General features: G+C 41.5%; 1 protein-coding gene across 2 annotated transcripts; it reads right to left on the bottom strand.

Annotated features, from left to right (window-relative positions):
• Positions 1-7,066: 7,066 nt before the first annotated feature.
• On the bottom strand, positions 7,067-17,023 carry ankzf1.L (ankyrin repeat and zinc finger peptidyl tRNA hydrolase 1 L homeolog). 2 transcript variants are annotated; one of them, XM_018235697.2, is made up of 16 exons: positions 16,896-17,023; positions 16,146-16,273; positions 15,089-15,189; positions 14,686-14,788; positions 14,182-14,360; positions 13,944-14,059; positions 13,688-13,841; positions 13,009-13,228; positions 10,730-10,828; positions 10,491-10,640; positions 9,834-9,983; positions 9,292-9,547; positions 8,812-8,923; positions 8,436-8,603; positions 8,006-8,076; positions 7,067-7,688 (listed from the first exon to the last, which is right to left on the bottom strand). In XM_018235697.2, exons 1-16 carry the CDS (start codon positions 16,901-16,903, stop codon positions 7,568-7,570), a joined length of 2,136 nt encoding a protein of 711 aa, XP_018091186.1. In that variant the 5' UTR covers positions 16,904-17,023; the 3' UTR covers positions 7,067-7,567. The 2 variants fall into 2 exon arrangements, with proteins under 2 accessions (XP_018091186.1, XP_018091187.1); XM_018235698.2 differs by having other exon boundaries at positions 16,881-16,971.

Below are 17,023 nucleotides of genomic sequence, written 5' to 3'. Positions count from 1 at the left end.
CTAACTATAGAGCTTAGTATCAGAATAGCCTTTTGATATTATGTCTGTCCAAAAAATCATCCAAGCCATTCTTAAAGGCATTAACTGAATCAGCCATCACAACATCACCCGGCAGTGCATTCCACAACCTCACTGTCCTGTCCTGAGACAACGAAGTGCCTGCTATTTTGGCTCAAGATGTAGTCCTTGGTGCGCTTGATGGAGTCCTCTATGCCTGTCAGACTAACACTGTCTCTATCAATCTTATTCGCAGATTGTTCTAAAATTTTTAGTCTAGCCAACACTGCTGCCTGGTCGCGGTCTTTTTGCAAGATCTCCATTTGCTCTCCATTTCTGCCATTTGATGAGCAGTTTCTGCTTCCATTGCTGCCTTTTGACGAGCAGTTTCAGTTTTTTTACTAGCAGTTTCTGCTTCCATCTCTGCTTTAAGGGTAGCACCCTTTCTAGCATATTCAGCTGGCACCAGTGGAACGTACAAAAGCTTTACAAATAGGGAGGGTAAAATAGTGAGAGCTAAACCAACATGCAGGTCACTGCACCCCCCCCCCCAACTAGAGCAGCTACTACCGATGGCAATCACGTACAAACATATTTCCTAGAATAGAGAAGCTTTTCTATTGAGCAACTAAACACAGAAAAATAACATGCCAGTACAATTTCACAATACAAAGATACCGTAGCATACTCACCACTCCAACTTATGTAATACAGTTATATACTTAGTTTTTTGGAAGGTGAGACTGTGGTTATATGTGGACATATGTAAAAGTGCAGCGATGTGTACTGTATTCAATATACTTTGAAGCTATGCACTTGTTATAACTGTAATACACCTAAAAGCTAACGTACAATTGGGTAGCTGTGTCATGGGGCTAAGACACAACAATATCTAGCCAGTATCAATATATTTTGGACTTACCAAATACTGTCAAGATTCGCACCAGTAGGTGTAATGCAGTAAGTGTCGACATGCCTAGCTATTGAACCTAGTTAGCATGACCTACAGAGGTAAGCTATAGGATAGAGGAATGGTAAGGCCCCAATAACAGGGATGTGTCCCATATGTTACAACATAGAGGCATGATGAGCTTCAGTGATGTAATAAATTGCATGTCATGATAATTACAGGAGTAGAATAGTAGGAATAGTAGCTGAAGTAACATGGAGGACAAACTAAGATGTAGAAGGAAATACAATGACCTGAAGAGTCATGTTAATATGGTGCATGAACCATAATATGGAGAATATTATCATGATAGTACTTCCAGAAGCTGTATAATCATAGACTGCCAGAGGTTAACATGGTTATATTAAGATAGTATGGATAGCTGCTGAATTTATGTGGTAATATGTTGAATTACCTGTGTGCCCTTTGTATCCATGTGCTGGAAGCTAAATACAGATAGTGCTAGCTGCTGTAAGGATTACAATATGGTATTATAGTAAATTGTAAGACACCCTGAATTGCTATACAGAGATAGCTTTGTTAGTTACATAAGTAGTAATATAGTAAAAAGAACTGCATTTATATCCATATACTGTATGGCTTCATCGTGATGGGGCTGAATAAATGCATATGTTGTAGTGTGGTAGCAAGGTGAAGTACAAAGGAGCTTCATACAGAATTATAACAGGCAGGGGCATGCAGGGCCGCCATTAGAAATCACAGGGCCCCGTACAACAAAATTTTTGGGGCCCCCTGGGCCCCGCCCACACTGACGACCAAGCTCCGCCCCATACCCCGCCCACATCGCAGTTAAAAGACCACACAGACATCAGCGCTAAAAAAGTAACCCCCCCCCCACACAAGTTGTAAAAAGCTATTGATGGTCAGGGCCCCCTTATCAAAAAAATTGGGGCCCCAAAAAAAAAAAAATTAAAATTTTTTTTAAAAACATTGGTGGCAGGGGCCCCCTGTTAAAAAAAACTTGGGGCCCCAACAAAAAAAAATGTAAAAAAAACTAAAAAATAAACAAACATTGGTGGCAGGGGCCCCCTTCTAAGTTAAAAACAAATTGGGGCCCCAAAAAAAAATTTGAAAAAAAATTAATTTTTTTTTGAAAAAAAAAAAAAAAACATTGGCGGCAGGGGCCCCCTTATAAGTTAAAAACAAATTGGGGCCCCAAAAAAAAATTTGAAAAAAAATTAATTTTTTTTTGAAAAAAAAAAAAAAACATTGGCGGCAGGGGCCCCCTTATAAGTTAAAAACAAATTGGGGCCCCAAAAAAAAAATTTGGAGAAAAAAAAATTTTTTTGAAAAAAAAAAAAATGGTGGCAGGGGCCCCCTTACAAGTTAAAAACAAATTGGGGCCCCAAAAAAATTTTTAAAAAAAAATAATTTTTTTTTGAAAAAAAAAAAAAAAACTGGTGGCAGGGGCCCCCTTACAAGTTAAAAAAATTTGGGGCCACCAAAAAGAAAATTAATTTTTTTTTTAAAAAAAAAAACCAAAAAAAAACAATGGTGGCAAGGGGCCCCTTACGAGTTAAAAAAAAAATTGGGGCCCCAAAAACAAAAGTTTTAAAAAAAAGATTGGTGGCAGGGGCCTATAGAATATTAAAATAATACATTGGTGGCCAGGGGATTAAAAAAAAAAACACAAACTGGTGTTCAGTAGAATTGAACTCATGGCTTCAGTACTTCAACTTCGCCTCCTTTCGTGACTTCGGGTCTTTTCACCGCTTCAGGACTTCGGCTTCGGCTGTTTTCGTGACTTCGGGTCTTTGCGCTGCTTCAGGACTTCGGCTTCGGCTGTTTTCGTGACTTCGGGTCTTTTCGGCGCTTCGTGACTTCGGCTTTTTCCGTGACTTCGGGTCTTTTCGTCGCATCGGCTTCGGCTTTTCGGCAGTTCCGCATTCGGCACTGAAGAGGCAAGACGTACGGCTCGGGCGCTCGTAAGGGGGGCCCGGATCTTCAAAAAAATGCAGCGCTGCCGGCCCCCCTTCATGCCCGGGCCCGGTACGCTTGTCCCCCCTGTCCCCCCCTGATGGCGGCCCTGGGGGCATGACCACAGAGGAAGCCACAGGGGGGCCCACAAGGCCCCCACTCATGCACTATATCAATAAACATAGGTTAAACAGGTCAACCTCCAGACACTCTGGAGGCCTGAAAAAAAGCAACCTGTTGTGGAGTCCAGAAACATCTAGCCATGCCACCGAGGATGCCCTTAGTATAATATGCTGCTAGTACTGGTTGGAAGCAATAGTATAGAGGGCTGTAGATGAGCACTTAGTTCAACACACTCAATTGTTATACACTGATGGCTTTAATCATTAATAAAGTTGCATAGTAATTATGAACTACGGAGGTGCATTTAAGCACAGCTTGGTAAATTATGCTGAATCTCTTAATGCACATGTTGCAGTACAACAGCGTGGTCATACATATAGTAATAATAAACTTGCCGAAGTGCAGTTAGAATCAATGTGCTGAATTGATATCTCCTGCTAGTACTGGCTAAATGCAGACATTACAATGTGGTAGTATAAGACTGTGGGTGAACTGATTGGCTATACAATGATAGTTTCATGAGCAGCAATAAAGAAATAATCACATGCGGAATTGCACTTAATATACGTATGTCTACTTCATGGCAGTGCTGGTGCAGTAAGGTAGACAAAAAGATGCGCAGGCATGTACTTAGTAGAATATGCATAATGGCTCAGGATAGAACTGTTTAATGCAGGGATTACAGTACTGTAGCCTGGTGCAATGGTGTGATTAGAACAACACCCAGGAGACATATAGTTATAATAATTTGTTGCAGATATACACTTAGCATCCATATGCTGAATGGCGGTCAGTGCAATCAAGAAATGAAAAAGAACATGGGAATAACTGTACCTTCCTTGAAATAATGATTCCCACTGAAATACTCGCCCTATCTACAGTGAACTTCTGAGTTTCTTGTGATAATTAACAGACGTCATACTACCCACATCAAGGTAATGAGTTAAATAGAGCCTTAGCATCGTGAAACAGTGTTTAGGATGCAATATTACTGGGTATGTCCCAGGGATTTAGTTAAATAAACTTTACAGGCATTGGATGAAACAATTCTCGTTGTATGCAAGATCCCTCACTGGTATAGCTGGACAGCCAATTTGCTACTAAAGGTGGCCATAGACACACAGATCCGATCGTACGAATCAAGGATTCGTACGATTTTCGGATCGTGTGTGGCATGTGCCAACATCTTTCGTCCGGTGGAGATCAGTCGTTTGGTCGATCGGTCAGGTTTGATTTTGACCAGACCGATCCCGCCGGAGACCATACGGCCGAACAATCAGATTACCCCCGATATAGCCATGCCTGATAATAGCATATCGGGGAAAGATCCGCTCGTTTCGCAAAATCGCCAAACGAGCGGATCTTTGCATCTATGGCCACCTTTAGGGCTCTTACTCACTGGCGTTCTGACCTGCACTCCCCTGCGTTCCGTTTTTTGGCGTTCAGCTGCAGGGGAGCGCAGGAATAGACGCATGTCATTATTTCAAATGGGGCTGTACTCACTCAGGCGCGTGTAGGCGCCGAACGCAGGAAAAATGCAGCATGTTGCGTCTCAACCTGCGTTCGGCGCCTACACGCACCTGAGTGAGTACAGCCCCATTTGAAATAATGACATGCGTCTATTCCTGCGCTCCCCTGCGGCTGAACGCCAAAAAACGGAACGCAGGGGAGCGCAGGTCAGAACGCCAGTGAGTAAGAGCCCTTAGAGCTCATATACCTTCAGCACCTGCTGACATTTGCATGCTGGAGGCAATTAGTGTAAACCAGCATCTCTTTGCATTAAGAGCCTTTCCCAAAACTGAAGAAAACCTTCCATACAATGATCAAACCAGTAGGTCAGAGAATATTTTCTAACCAGGGTTGGATAGTCAGTTAGAGAGATGTATAAAAACTGTTGTAATTTCTACATGGTGAAACTGAAATGTATGCAATTTACTTAATTAAAGTCTGGAATGAGCACTTTAATCACATCACATAATCTAAATTGTTTTATTTAAAATTTTACACTTAGGAGCAGAGCAGTAGATCAAAGAAAATGTGTCTTTGCCTCAAACATTATGGAGGGCACTGTAGCATTAGGGTAAGGCCACACTGGGCGTTTTGGGGAGATTTGGTCACATGGTGACTAATCGCCTCGTCTTTGTGGCGACCAATCTCCCCAAACTCCTTCTCTGACTCTGCGCCGGCTAAAATTTAAAAACACCGGCACTAATCACATGCAGCGATTCGTTTTCTGAAGTCAGGCGAAGTTGCCTCACAAGGAAACTTCAGACGACTTCAGAAAATGAATCGCCGCGTGTGATTAGCGCTGGAGTTTTTTCATTTTAGCCGGCGCAGAGTCAGGGTGACCAAATCTCCCCAAAATGCCCAGTGTGGCCTAACAGTTAGTGAAAACTCCCCTAATCTTGCAGGCAATATATAGGTGTTAGTTCCCAGTAAAAATCATAATAATCTTTAAAAATGACTCTTTTCGCCAATGTCTATCTTGCCAGGTTCTGCCTGGCAAATTAATAAGATGAGGCTGCATCCTCAACATTATAATGTCAGTGACATCATATCCTGTATTCCGAAAAAGTCATACAGCTGGAGTTTTTTTCATATTTAAAGTGAGATTATGTTTGCAAATTGTAACAGTTATATCAATATCTTATTTACACTTTGTTTTTAACATTTGAAGCTCATGTTACATTTATTTTAGGGTGGGCTCATGGCCTAGGACAATAGAGGATCACTGTCTTCATTTTGCTTCCCTTTTTTCCCCTTATTTTTAATAAAAAGTGGCCACTTCCAGCAATTTTACCAACATCACTAATAAATACATACATATGACCTTTATATACCCACTGAATTTATATTTGATGCAAGTGTAAGCTAATGAAGTTTCTCTAGGAAAGAAAATTTGCTAAGTAATTTTTGCGCCAATGAATCATAGTGGACGAAAGTACTCCAACGTTCTCTTGCCGAGACGTAATTGCGTTCGTTCGTCACGAAATAACATCTGACGTAGTGGTGCAAACTACTGTACTGCAGAGGCTTCCCAAGCGAAAATTCACATGTAAGTAAATGTGCCTCTATGTTGTAAATGAGGGGTAGGCAGGTTCTAAAGTCCATGTAAGAAGCACAGTAGAAGGACAATAGCCAGTTACCGTTCTACAGTCACACAAGTATGGCTTCAGTTACCTATCAGGGCCACCTGGCTGCTGATTGTTACAGTGCAATGTGCTAACAATTCCTCTGCACAGCCTGGGAAAGGAGGCAGGAAAAAGTGAAAAAGATGGGTAGTACTAGTGGGGTTTTTTTTAGACATTTTCTATAAATCAGCCCAAATCCCAACTTTTTAAAGCACATTAATTCTATATTTAATAGAGTATAATGCACTTGCACATTCTTGTATTTTGTACAATATGTCCACTTTAACCATATGGAAATGGTAGTGTATTTTCATGCGACAGTGGCTCTAAGCGTAGAGAGAGTCTAAGAACTGTTGCTGGCATCCATGAGTTGCATAGAAAAAATAACTCGCTAGGTGAACGTATGCCAGCAGTGCCCCTTATTGACTTTAAAAACCTGCATATGAAGAATGAACCCACGACCTGACATACAAAGCAGATGCCCCAAAATGATGAAATGCATGCTTCAGCACAGCCTGAGAATGAGATACATCTGTCTCTTGTCTCTGGGGCACTTTGTTACCCTCGCGATATGAGAATAAGATGAGATAGCTAGGGAAGTATATTCTACCTTAGGAACAGAAAGTGGGCTGCACCCCACTGCTGAATAGCAACTCTCCTGCATTTGTTTTTAAAGGAGAAGAAAAGTAATTTTACCTTGGGGGTGTCAAAAGTTAGGCACCCCCAAGTGTACTTACTCACCTGACACCCAGGCCGGTGCTCCTATCAGCAGAAAACTGCACCGACCCGAGGTTCTTCCAGCGAGCACCACAGAGCGATCCTCTTCTTTTAATGAGTAAATTTAAGTTTAACTAAAATCATGATTTGCAAGAGATACATACAGGTGATATAGTAGGATATGCATTAAGAACATTCAAAAAGATCTAAATCCACTTGCTAATTATTTAATAGATCTTCCTTTATAGCCAAAAAGCCAACATTACAATTTAGGGGACAGCTGAGGAAAGGGGGTAAACCTTCTTATTTCAGTTTGGGAGAGGTAGTGTGGACCCTGCAGGCAGGTAATGGTTTTAGCCATTTTCAGTTCCATGCAGATCAGTGATGTGCAGGCCAGCCCAATACCCGCAGGTCGGCCCGACCTCAGCACACCATTTGAGGGTCACGGGCAGGTTCGGGTTGAGCTCTTCTGCCTGCTCTCCCCACCCACGGCCTTATACTGCCAGCTTCCTGCTTCTGGTTTTATAGGTGCTTGCCCTGTGCCTTTTGTGATGTAAGGGCAGTTAATATAAATGTATGGGATGTAAAAGATAGATGCTGGTGGAGCAGAGCCCCATGTTGAATTCTCCATTTCCCGAAGATCTCAGACAGAATATCTCTACTTGTTTCTGGCCTCCACCCATGTAGTATCTTGAATGCATTATCCCCATGCCTATGATTTTGCTGCACAGTTCCTGCGGTGCTCCTGGAGGCATCGAGTGGTGCAAAAAGAAAAATCTAGATATTCAAATGGAACCTTGCCTAAAAGAGATTCCCCACACTGCCAGCAGCGCCTGCAAAGGAATTACAATAGCAGTACAAGGATTAATCATTTGGAATGGTATAGCCTTTATTAAAATCCATAAAATCGGAAAATTCGGGGGAAATGTAATAATGTAATAATTTACAAAGTATACTCTAGGACCAATAATCCGATATTAACCAATAACATTTCAATCGAAAAGTTCGATGAAGTATGGGAAATATATATAGAGAGCTACAGAAATCTTGCACTTCAACCACCAATATGACAATACTAGGCCTTGTAGGTTATTTTTATGGAACTCATGATGCAATATCTGTACAATAACAGGACACAGGGATACTTCACCTGATATTACTCTGTACTCCTTTTGTGTGGTTGAGTTGTGCAGCAAGTCTCTTCTCAGCAGCAGCCGCTCTCTAGGGTAGAAAAGAGCACAAAGAACAATGTGCAATGATACATGGAGGGTGGGAAAATTACATCTTCTGTATAGCAACTAAACTGAATGCACTCATAACAATGCCAAACTACTTCTCACTGCTCCCCCTGCTTGTGTATGTTTTGTCTCTATTACAGGAGTTAAAAAAAGTGCTTGAATGCTCAAGTCAGGTTTCATGTGACTAGCATTCTTATTCTACATACATTCTTAACCTATGTTAGCCACTTCAGTTGGAAGGTGCTGCACCCTGTTCTAGACAGCCAGGTGTGCACTTAAAGTCATTCTCCCTGAACTGTTCTGGTGCCAACTGTGACCATGCATTCTTAACCAGATTTTTACCTTCTCACGATCACTTAGAGCAGCAAACCTCCTCTTTTCTGCTTCCTCTTCCTCTCTTTGTAGTTTTTCCTCCTTTTCCTGCTTCTCCCTTTGTTTCCTCTTTGCTTTCTGTGCTCGCTTCTTTTCAGCTCTCCGGACTTCCACCTCCTCAGATACAGGTCCTGGAATCTAGAAGCAAACCAGAAACTAGCGAGGTAGAATTACAGCAATATGGTATAATGAACAAAGTATCTTTAAGCCCAGTAACCATGTACAACCAATCAAATGTTTCTTTACATTATTCCAACTGCTCTAGGGTAATTACATGCACTTGCTGAGTGGTTTCTGTGTACTATTAGACCAAACCAGTAGGGTGGTAACAGTGTTCTCTGCATACCTGGGATTTGCTATAGTTAAATCTCTGAGGATTTTCTTCTCGATACTGGCGGAATCGGTTTCTTGTTCTTTTATCAGCAGATACAGAGTATGGAGTCTGTCCGACTGAGTCCCTAAGGAGGAGGAGAGGGCTGCATTATTAATAGTAAAGCTATTTTAATAGAGTAATCAAAGACCAACTGCAAATAATATGCGCTGTCATTCTATCAATATATATAACCCCAGTGATACTATCTAAACTTGCAGGGGCATTGGTTTATAACAATCATTTTCACTAAATAGCAAATGCTTCTTACAGTATAGGAAAAGAGATGAAGGTGAATTATATTTCATTAGTTTCAAGCAAAAAAATGTGTTACAAAATAGTGGAACCCAACATTATTATATTATTATAAGTAAATCCTATTCATTACAGTAAAACCCTCCCACTAGCTAGTTTATTAAAGCAACCAATTGGTGTGTTCTAGTGTTTCGCCAGTACCGGAGTCCCGGATCCCAACCAGCATCCATTAACAGACAAGCCACGTCTCCATGTCCTGCAGAGGCAGCTATGTGCAGCAGGGTGTGATCTCCGATAGGCAGGCGCTCATTAACCAGCTCATGCTCTGCGGGAGATCCCACTAAAGGCATTTGCTGGACACAGTTAAGGCAGTTCTGCAGGATCTGTGTAGCAGTCTCCAAGTCTCCTGTCTTACAGCAGGTAAACAACGAATTGCGTGCTCTGCACAATTCATCTCCTATGGGGTAAACAAAACAATGCTACTCAGTATATGTACGAATAAACATAGTTCCATTTGCACCTACCCCCATTAGCAATCTTCCCTGGAATATGCTGACATTATGTTGGGAGATTGGAGCTGTCCAGGGAAATACACTACTGTTCCTGCTCCACCCTCAGGGTGCTGCAGGATTCAGAGAAGTATCTTAACAGAGATCATGGTCATGGTATAGTAAGGTTAGGCAATAAAGTGACCTCAAACGTTTCTAGTGAATAACAATTAAAAAAAAGTCATGTATTCTCACCTTCTGCTAATGACACAGCTTCATCTTTAACATTTACTTTTTTGAGTTCCTCATCAGCCTGATCGTCATCTTCTTCCCATTCTTGAGGGTCCTCCCCTAAAGGCTCACAATCAGAGATGGTCTTGGATCTTGCCAGATCATTGTTAGATTCTAAGAACCAGAAGACATTTTTTAAGAAGGGCATAAATGGTCCGACTTCAGTATTATTCAGTATTATGCAGCATTATGCAGCCAACTGGCCAGGCAGCAGAATTGTGATATATTGTCGGATTTACCCATCCACACAAATTCTATCCTCTGTAATTATGTTTCTGTTAATCCAGAAGAACAAATCAGTACTACCACCTCTGGGCCCAGGAACATGGCAGGACCTCACAGGTCCACAGAGATCAATCATGCACAAAATGTAGAAGCATTAAAAGAAGCAATTTGAAGGGTGAGTGGTTTGAGGAATGAGGATTAAAAGTTTTCTGGTGACTTAAGTACATGGGAAGTTTGAGTCAATAAGGAGAGGCCCTGGACTAAGTTTTGTACTGGGACGTGTGGCACTCTAGATACTGTACAGTAGGTCCATGTGAGCAGATCACATAGTATTCTAGAATTCTACTATAATAGCAACACTCCCTATGAAAAGCACTGGGCACTCTAGAATTGTACCTATCTGTGTTTCCTTTCCATTCTTTTTCTTCTTCTTTTTCCTCCTTTTTGGCTGAACTTCACACTCCCGAAGATCCAAAGTACTGAGTGTCAGCTCTTCAGCCAAAAGTTCTATAGCTTCCTCTTCTTCTTCAGATACATTAGGGGCTTCTAAAAAAAAAAGTGCAAGACCATAAATGTTTAATGTGCCAAGTATACCTACTAAACCTGCAAAAAGGGTCTGTGTAATGCCAAGTTACCAGCAGGTTCTCTAGGTGCCTCTGTCTGTACAGTTTTCTTGGGCTTCACTGGTTTATTAACCCTTGTTCCAATCAGCCTCAACATATCTGCGTCCTTTTCTGTGTTAAAGCAGAACAAACACAATTTGCCCTGGGGAAACTGAGCAATGGTTCTAGCAAACAGCGGTGTTGGGGTTCTTACATTTAATTGATGCCTATGAGCTGGGAAAAGTGGCTGCAAGGGTGCAACAAGAATGGCAGCTCTCTGGCTGTGGAAAATATATGTAGAAAGGTAAACAATGCACTATACATTGTTATATCACAAACAGAATAAGGTAATGGGAATGCACAAAAGTACTACATACAGTTAGGTCCATAAATCTTTGGACAGAGACAACTTTTTTTCTAATTTTGGTTCTGTACATTATCACAATGAATTTTAAATGAAACAACTCAGACTTTCAGCTTTATTTCAGTGGATTGAACAAAAAGATTCCAAAAAAATGTGAGGAACTAAAGCCTTTTTTTTAACACAATCACTTCATTTCAGGGGCTCAAAAGCAATTGGACAAATTAAAAAACTGAAAATAAAATGTTCATTTCTAATACTTGGTAGAAAAACCTTTTCTGGCAATGACAGCCTGAAGTCTTGAACTCATGGACATCACCAGATTCTGGGTTTCCTCCTTTTTAATGCTCTGCCAGACCTTCACTGCAGTGGCTTTCAGTTGCTGTTTGTTTGTGGGCCTTTCTGACCAAAGTTTAGTCTTCAATAAGTGAAATGCATGCTCATTTGGGTTCAGATCAGATGACTGACTGAGTTATTAAACTCCTGGGTTGCTTTGGCTGTCTGTTTTTGGGTCATTGTCCATCTGTATTATGAAATGCCTCCCAATCAATTTGACTGCAATTAGCTGGATTTTAGCAGACAGTATAGTATGTCTCTGAACACCTCAGTATTCATTCAGCTGCTTCCATCCTGTGTCACATTATGGATAAACACTAGTGTCCCAGTGCCACTGGCAGTCATGCATACCCAAGCCACCACACTGCCTCCGCCATGTTTTATAGAGATGTGGTATGCTTTGGATCATGAGCTGTTCCACGCCTTCTCCATACTTGTTCACTTATTTGGCTCTTCACCATGGAAATGATTCTGCAATCAACTACCACTGTTGTCTTCCGTGGATGTCCAGGTCTTTTTGTGTTGCTGATTTCACCAGTGCTTTTTTTCTCAGGATGTACCAAACTGTAGATTTTGCCACTCCTAATATTGTAGCAATTTCTCGGATGGGTTTTTTGCGGCTTAAAGGACCAGTAACACCAAAACATTTTCAAGTAAAAAAAACATTGTAACCCCTTTAGTACCTCCATTCTGCACAAAGTTAAATATTTGAATGCTTTATTCAAAAATACCTTGTTAAAACTCTGCTTCCGGTTGTGCAGTGACTTCACAAATAGAGCGAGATGGCGTCATGCCCTCTGCTACAGCCTACGTGCACGTTCCACATCTCCTAAAACCGGAAGCCAGTTACTGCCTCACTTGAAAGGGGTTTTCAACATGCTAGCATTATCCTTCAGCCTGATTTGTTTCTGAACTGTGATCAGTGAAGGCAGCACCCAGGTGAGCCATAAATCTTCTAAGGACAACATAAAGCCTGTATCCTTGTGCTGACTCCTTCACTGCTTGCAGCTCGTACAGAAATAAATTGTGGCAAGGAGATAAGCTTGTCGGGCTTGAAGATGTGGAGCGTGCACATAGGTGACTACAAGGGATTTTTTACTTAAAAAATGTTGGTGTTACTGGTCCTTTAAGGATAGCTTGTTTCACCTGCCTGGAGAGCTCCTTTGACTGCATGTTGTCTGTTAACAGCAAAATCTTCCACATACAAGACCCCCCCCCCCAAATCAACTCCGGGACTTGTATCTGCTTCATTGATAATGACATAACGAAGGAATTGCCTACACCTGCCCATGAGATAGCCTTTGAGTCCAATTGCTTTTGAGCCCCTGAAATGAAGTGATTGTGTTAAAAAAAAAAAAAGGCTTTAGTTTAATTTTTATGCAATCTTTTTGTTCAACCCACTGAATTAAAGCTGAAAGTCTGCAGTTCAACTGCATCAGAGTTGTCTCATTTAAAATCCATTGTGGTCATTTACAGAACCAAAATTAGAAAAAAGTTGTCTCTGTCCAAAGATTTATGGACCTAACTGTATGTACCATCATACCAACAAATAGATTTATCATTCACAGTCAAGACACACAGAAAATGAGCAACTATACATAGGCCCAGACCTCACCATACACTTGGAGTGAGAACAGCTGCATGTGCACACGCTGCACCTCCTTGAAGGTAGCTCTACGCGTGGCAAAGGGAATGCCATGCACTCTCGGATCTTTTCGCAAAATGGGAGAATTGCGTCCCAAGAAGAGGGCTCTGTCAGAGCACGGAGCCCTAACGTAGATACCCCTTGCCTCCCTTATATGCTCTGTCCAGGTCTGCAGCAACTGGCTTATGTCCTATGTTCAAGGAAAGGAAAAAAATAAATAATAATGTTCTGTTGAATTTCCATGAAATTAGAGATCTATGTACACAATAAGCAGTGCCATTCTCTGCTCAAGTGCAAAAAATCAGAACTCTGCATAAGTACTGTGGAAAACTTGATTCAGTGATCCAGAAAAGCTACATTAACGTTTGGGTTTGATACCAGGTATCTCTGGGAACTCATTCCTAAAGATGAGTCGTTCGAATTAATTTTGCCCAGGGAAGGACATCCAGTTGCGAGAGATTTGGACATTTTTCCCCTGACCTATATAATCCCGCAGAACTCTAAACTCTCTAAGCTTCAAAGGTAGGCAAAGATAGCTGGTACTTCAGAAGCAATACATAAAGCAGAGATTGGAGATGCTTGGGATACAGAATATTAAGGAGATCATTCTTTTATAATATAATAATACAGATTCTAAAATTTTCCTTACTGTGATTAGAGCAGCCTGGTTATATCTTCGAAGAGCTGCACCTGCGGATTTGGCCATGTGACCTCGGTTCTGAGAGTCATGCACCGCCTGGGATGTCCCTCTCTTGGCCCGTACAGTGTAGCGATGGAACGTCTTGTGCGTCAGCACCTCCTTCCTGTATATGAAGATGTTTGCACATGTAGCTTGTGTAAGCAAGAAACACACAGAGGAATAAACTGCATCTGAAACTTCATCTGAGTTCGTGTTTATTACTTACCCTTTATAAACAGCTCCAGCAAAGTGCCCTCCACCAGCCATTAGAATCACTATCATTGGCTGCTCCTGCAAGCTCTCTATACAGTTCAGCAGATGCTCTGATTTCACCTCCATATCCTAGAACAAAAGAATGGCACAGGAGCTTACACAGAAAGCAGCACAAAACAGAATGGAGGGCAAAGAACTTCACCTTTTTTGCCCCTTACTTAATAAATAAGCCCATTTGTTGTGAGACCCACCTTTGTTTGCCCCAGGACACAGCGAAGCACAGAAAGGATCTGCCCCACTTTGTTCTGAAAGAGAATTCTCTGCGAGCGACTTGGCTGACTGGATAAAGGCACAGAACGCCTAATGGGCTCTAGGCAATCCCCATTATCAGAACTGTCGGAATCTGAGCCAGAGATGCTAGAAATGTCCCCTGAAATCAAAGAGAACTCAAATTCATGTAAAATCAAAATAACAAAAACAGTAACATGTCAAAACTATTAAATAACCCCAAAAATTATGTGAGCATCTGCCTGTTATAATTACCTAGCATGTTCATCTACCTTGAATAATTTTGTGGTCATACAAACCAGGAGAGAGAACAGGACTTTACTTTCAATTTCCAATTTTGCCCAATCTAGAGCAACAACATTTCTTAATCAAAACAATGGGCAGAGATAAAGCTCAAGTACCATTAATTGAACTCAAGTTGAAGAAGGTGGTATACTGCCCCTTTAATTCCATGCCTTCTGTGTTACCTGCTTGTGTCTTCTCTTGGAAATCCTCCTCGCTAAGGGCGGTGGCTCCCTTAATCCTGCGCGTCAAGTTAAACCGATGCCAGTCCAGGGTATAATGTTCCTTCTGTCACCCAAGCAAAAGGAAAGCTTTTAGTGCAAAATGATGACCTCTAATACATACATTGAGCTCAAAGGTGATAGTAATCTGTTGTGAATCATACCCCACATATATTGGTGTTCCAGTGAGGTAACCTTGTTAAACTGACTTTACATATAATATATGTATTTATTTTAAACAGAATTATGGAAGCTTTGAGTTTCAGAGCCATGACAATAAATGGCACAGAGCTGAGCTGTCTCTGCTGAGTAGCCTATGCTTCTTTAAATGTGATAGGTTTGTAATTTTACTATTACGCTGGTTTACCTGTTCCTCTCTGCTATCAAACGAGTACTGGCAGAATGAGCAGTACATCCGGTCTGACACCTCCAACACTTTGGCTGCCTTGTCCTCTACAGGAATGGTCCCTAAATAAATAAGAAGCAGGGCCACATAAGGTCAGTGATCTGTGTTTATTCAAGAAGGAAAAGAACCACATGTATTAACCTACCCTCCTTATTCACTTACTTACCTAAAGATAAAAATGTTTTAAATATAGCAGCCACTATGCATCCGTCTAGTAACTCATAGCAACCAAATACTAGGTTTCATTATTTTATCTGCCCTAGACTGATTAAAGTTTATATTGGTTTCTATAGTTAAATGCTTCTCCAATCTATGCAAATTAAAATCAAAATTTCTACAGTAACCTGCTACCTTGCTCCTACCCAGGGCTGCTGTCCGCGGGCCCCCATATGCCCCCTACTGCTTTGCGGCGCCACGCACGCTCACTATGTTTTTGCTGCGAAAAAGGGAGGTCGTGGCAGGAGGAAGTCTTCAGATCTGTGTATGGATCTGGGCCAGCGGAGGCCACAAGAGCCGGGGGTCCACCGAGTATTTTCCTGCCCAGTCCGACCATGCTCCTACTTATCTATATATAACAGCTTGTTACTAGGGACGCCTTGACACTCCCTTCAGTAATTGCACTCTCTGCACTAAAAGAAATTCAAATTTTTTTGCAACCCGAGGTAACTTGTAAACTGCCGCCGGCTGTTACTGATCAGTGTCAGTGAGCATTTAGTCTATAAATCAAAATAGTAAAGGAAGGAGAACTCCAACAGATTCTCTGCAAAACTTTTATTCCATGTTGTATAACCACAACCTGGATAAGAGTCTGCTGGAATTCTCCTTCCTTTACTATTTTGATTTACTGACACAGTGGAGTTGTTGGCATAGAGCAACTTAATTGGAAGCAGAAGATTCAATTCCCCATCAGCTTTACAGATAACCAACAACCCTTTACTTTGAGCATTTAAGTCTGTAACTGTGGTTCAGTGTCCCCTTTGACACAAAGTACCTGCTAACATTGTGGGTCTCCCTATACCTGAGTCTTTAATACAGGGCTCCTTGGTGACTTCCTCCCTCACATTGCTCCCGTTGATGGAAATCCCATCCAGCAGGGGACTCTCTCTGAGTATCTCAAACAACGAGTATGTCTGCATTGAACGGGATCTGATAGGAAACAAAAAATTTACAATCTAAAACATAAGTCAGGGTAGATAGAATTTGTACCACTGTGACAGAATGATTTGTTATACAAACAGCAAGAATCTCAGCCATAAAGCAGGACAGGACTGCTGCTTACAATGGTTATCAGATAGGATCTGTGTCACTGTGAAAGGAAGCTCTGTTATACTGAAAAACTAGGATCTCAGCCATAAAACAGTGCAGGACTGCTGCTTACAATGGGTATTGGAAGTGATCTGTGCCACTGTGACAGAATGCTGTGTTATACAGATAGCTAGAATATCAGCCATAAAGCAGGACAGGACTGCTGCTTACAATGGGGATCATATAGAATCTGTACCACTGTGACAGAATGCTGTGTTATACAGATAGCTAGAATCTCAGCCATAAAATAGGGCAGGACTGCTGCTTACAATGGGTATCAGATAGGATCTGGGCCACTGTGACAAACATTAAAAAATAAGAATTAAGAAGAATAAAAGAGAAAAGGGCAATACAATACAAGCAGTACCCATAGTGGTTAATTGACACATGGCAACTATAAATCTCACGTGCATTAGCACCACTTTAACCATATGTACCACATGCTTACAGATCAATGTCTCACCCTTCCATGCTGCCCACACTTTGCTGACATCTCACCACACTTCCGCATCTGATGTCACTTCCGCCAGTTCTCCCTTTGGCTTACAGCGCCACTTGTTTCTCAACCCGACTCAAAACAAACCGCAGCTC

The sequence above is a fragment of the Xenopus laevis genome, chromosome 9_10L (genome assembly GCF_017654675.1).
Source record: "Xenopus laevis strain J_2021 chromosome 9_10L, Xenopus_laevis_v10.1, whole genome shotgun sequence".
Lineage (NCBI taxonomy): Eukaryota > Metazoa > Chordata > Amphibia > Anura > Pipidae > Xenopus > Xenopus laevis.
This window is presented reverse-complemented; position numbering and strand designations above follow the sequence as displayed.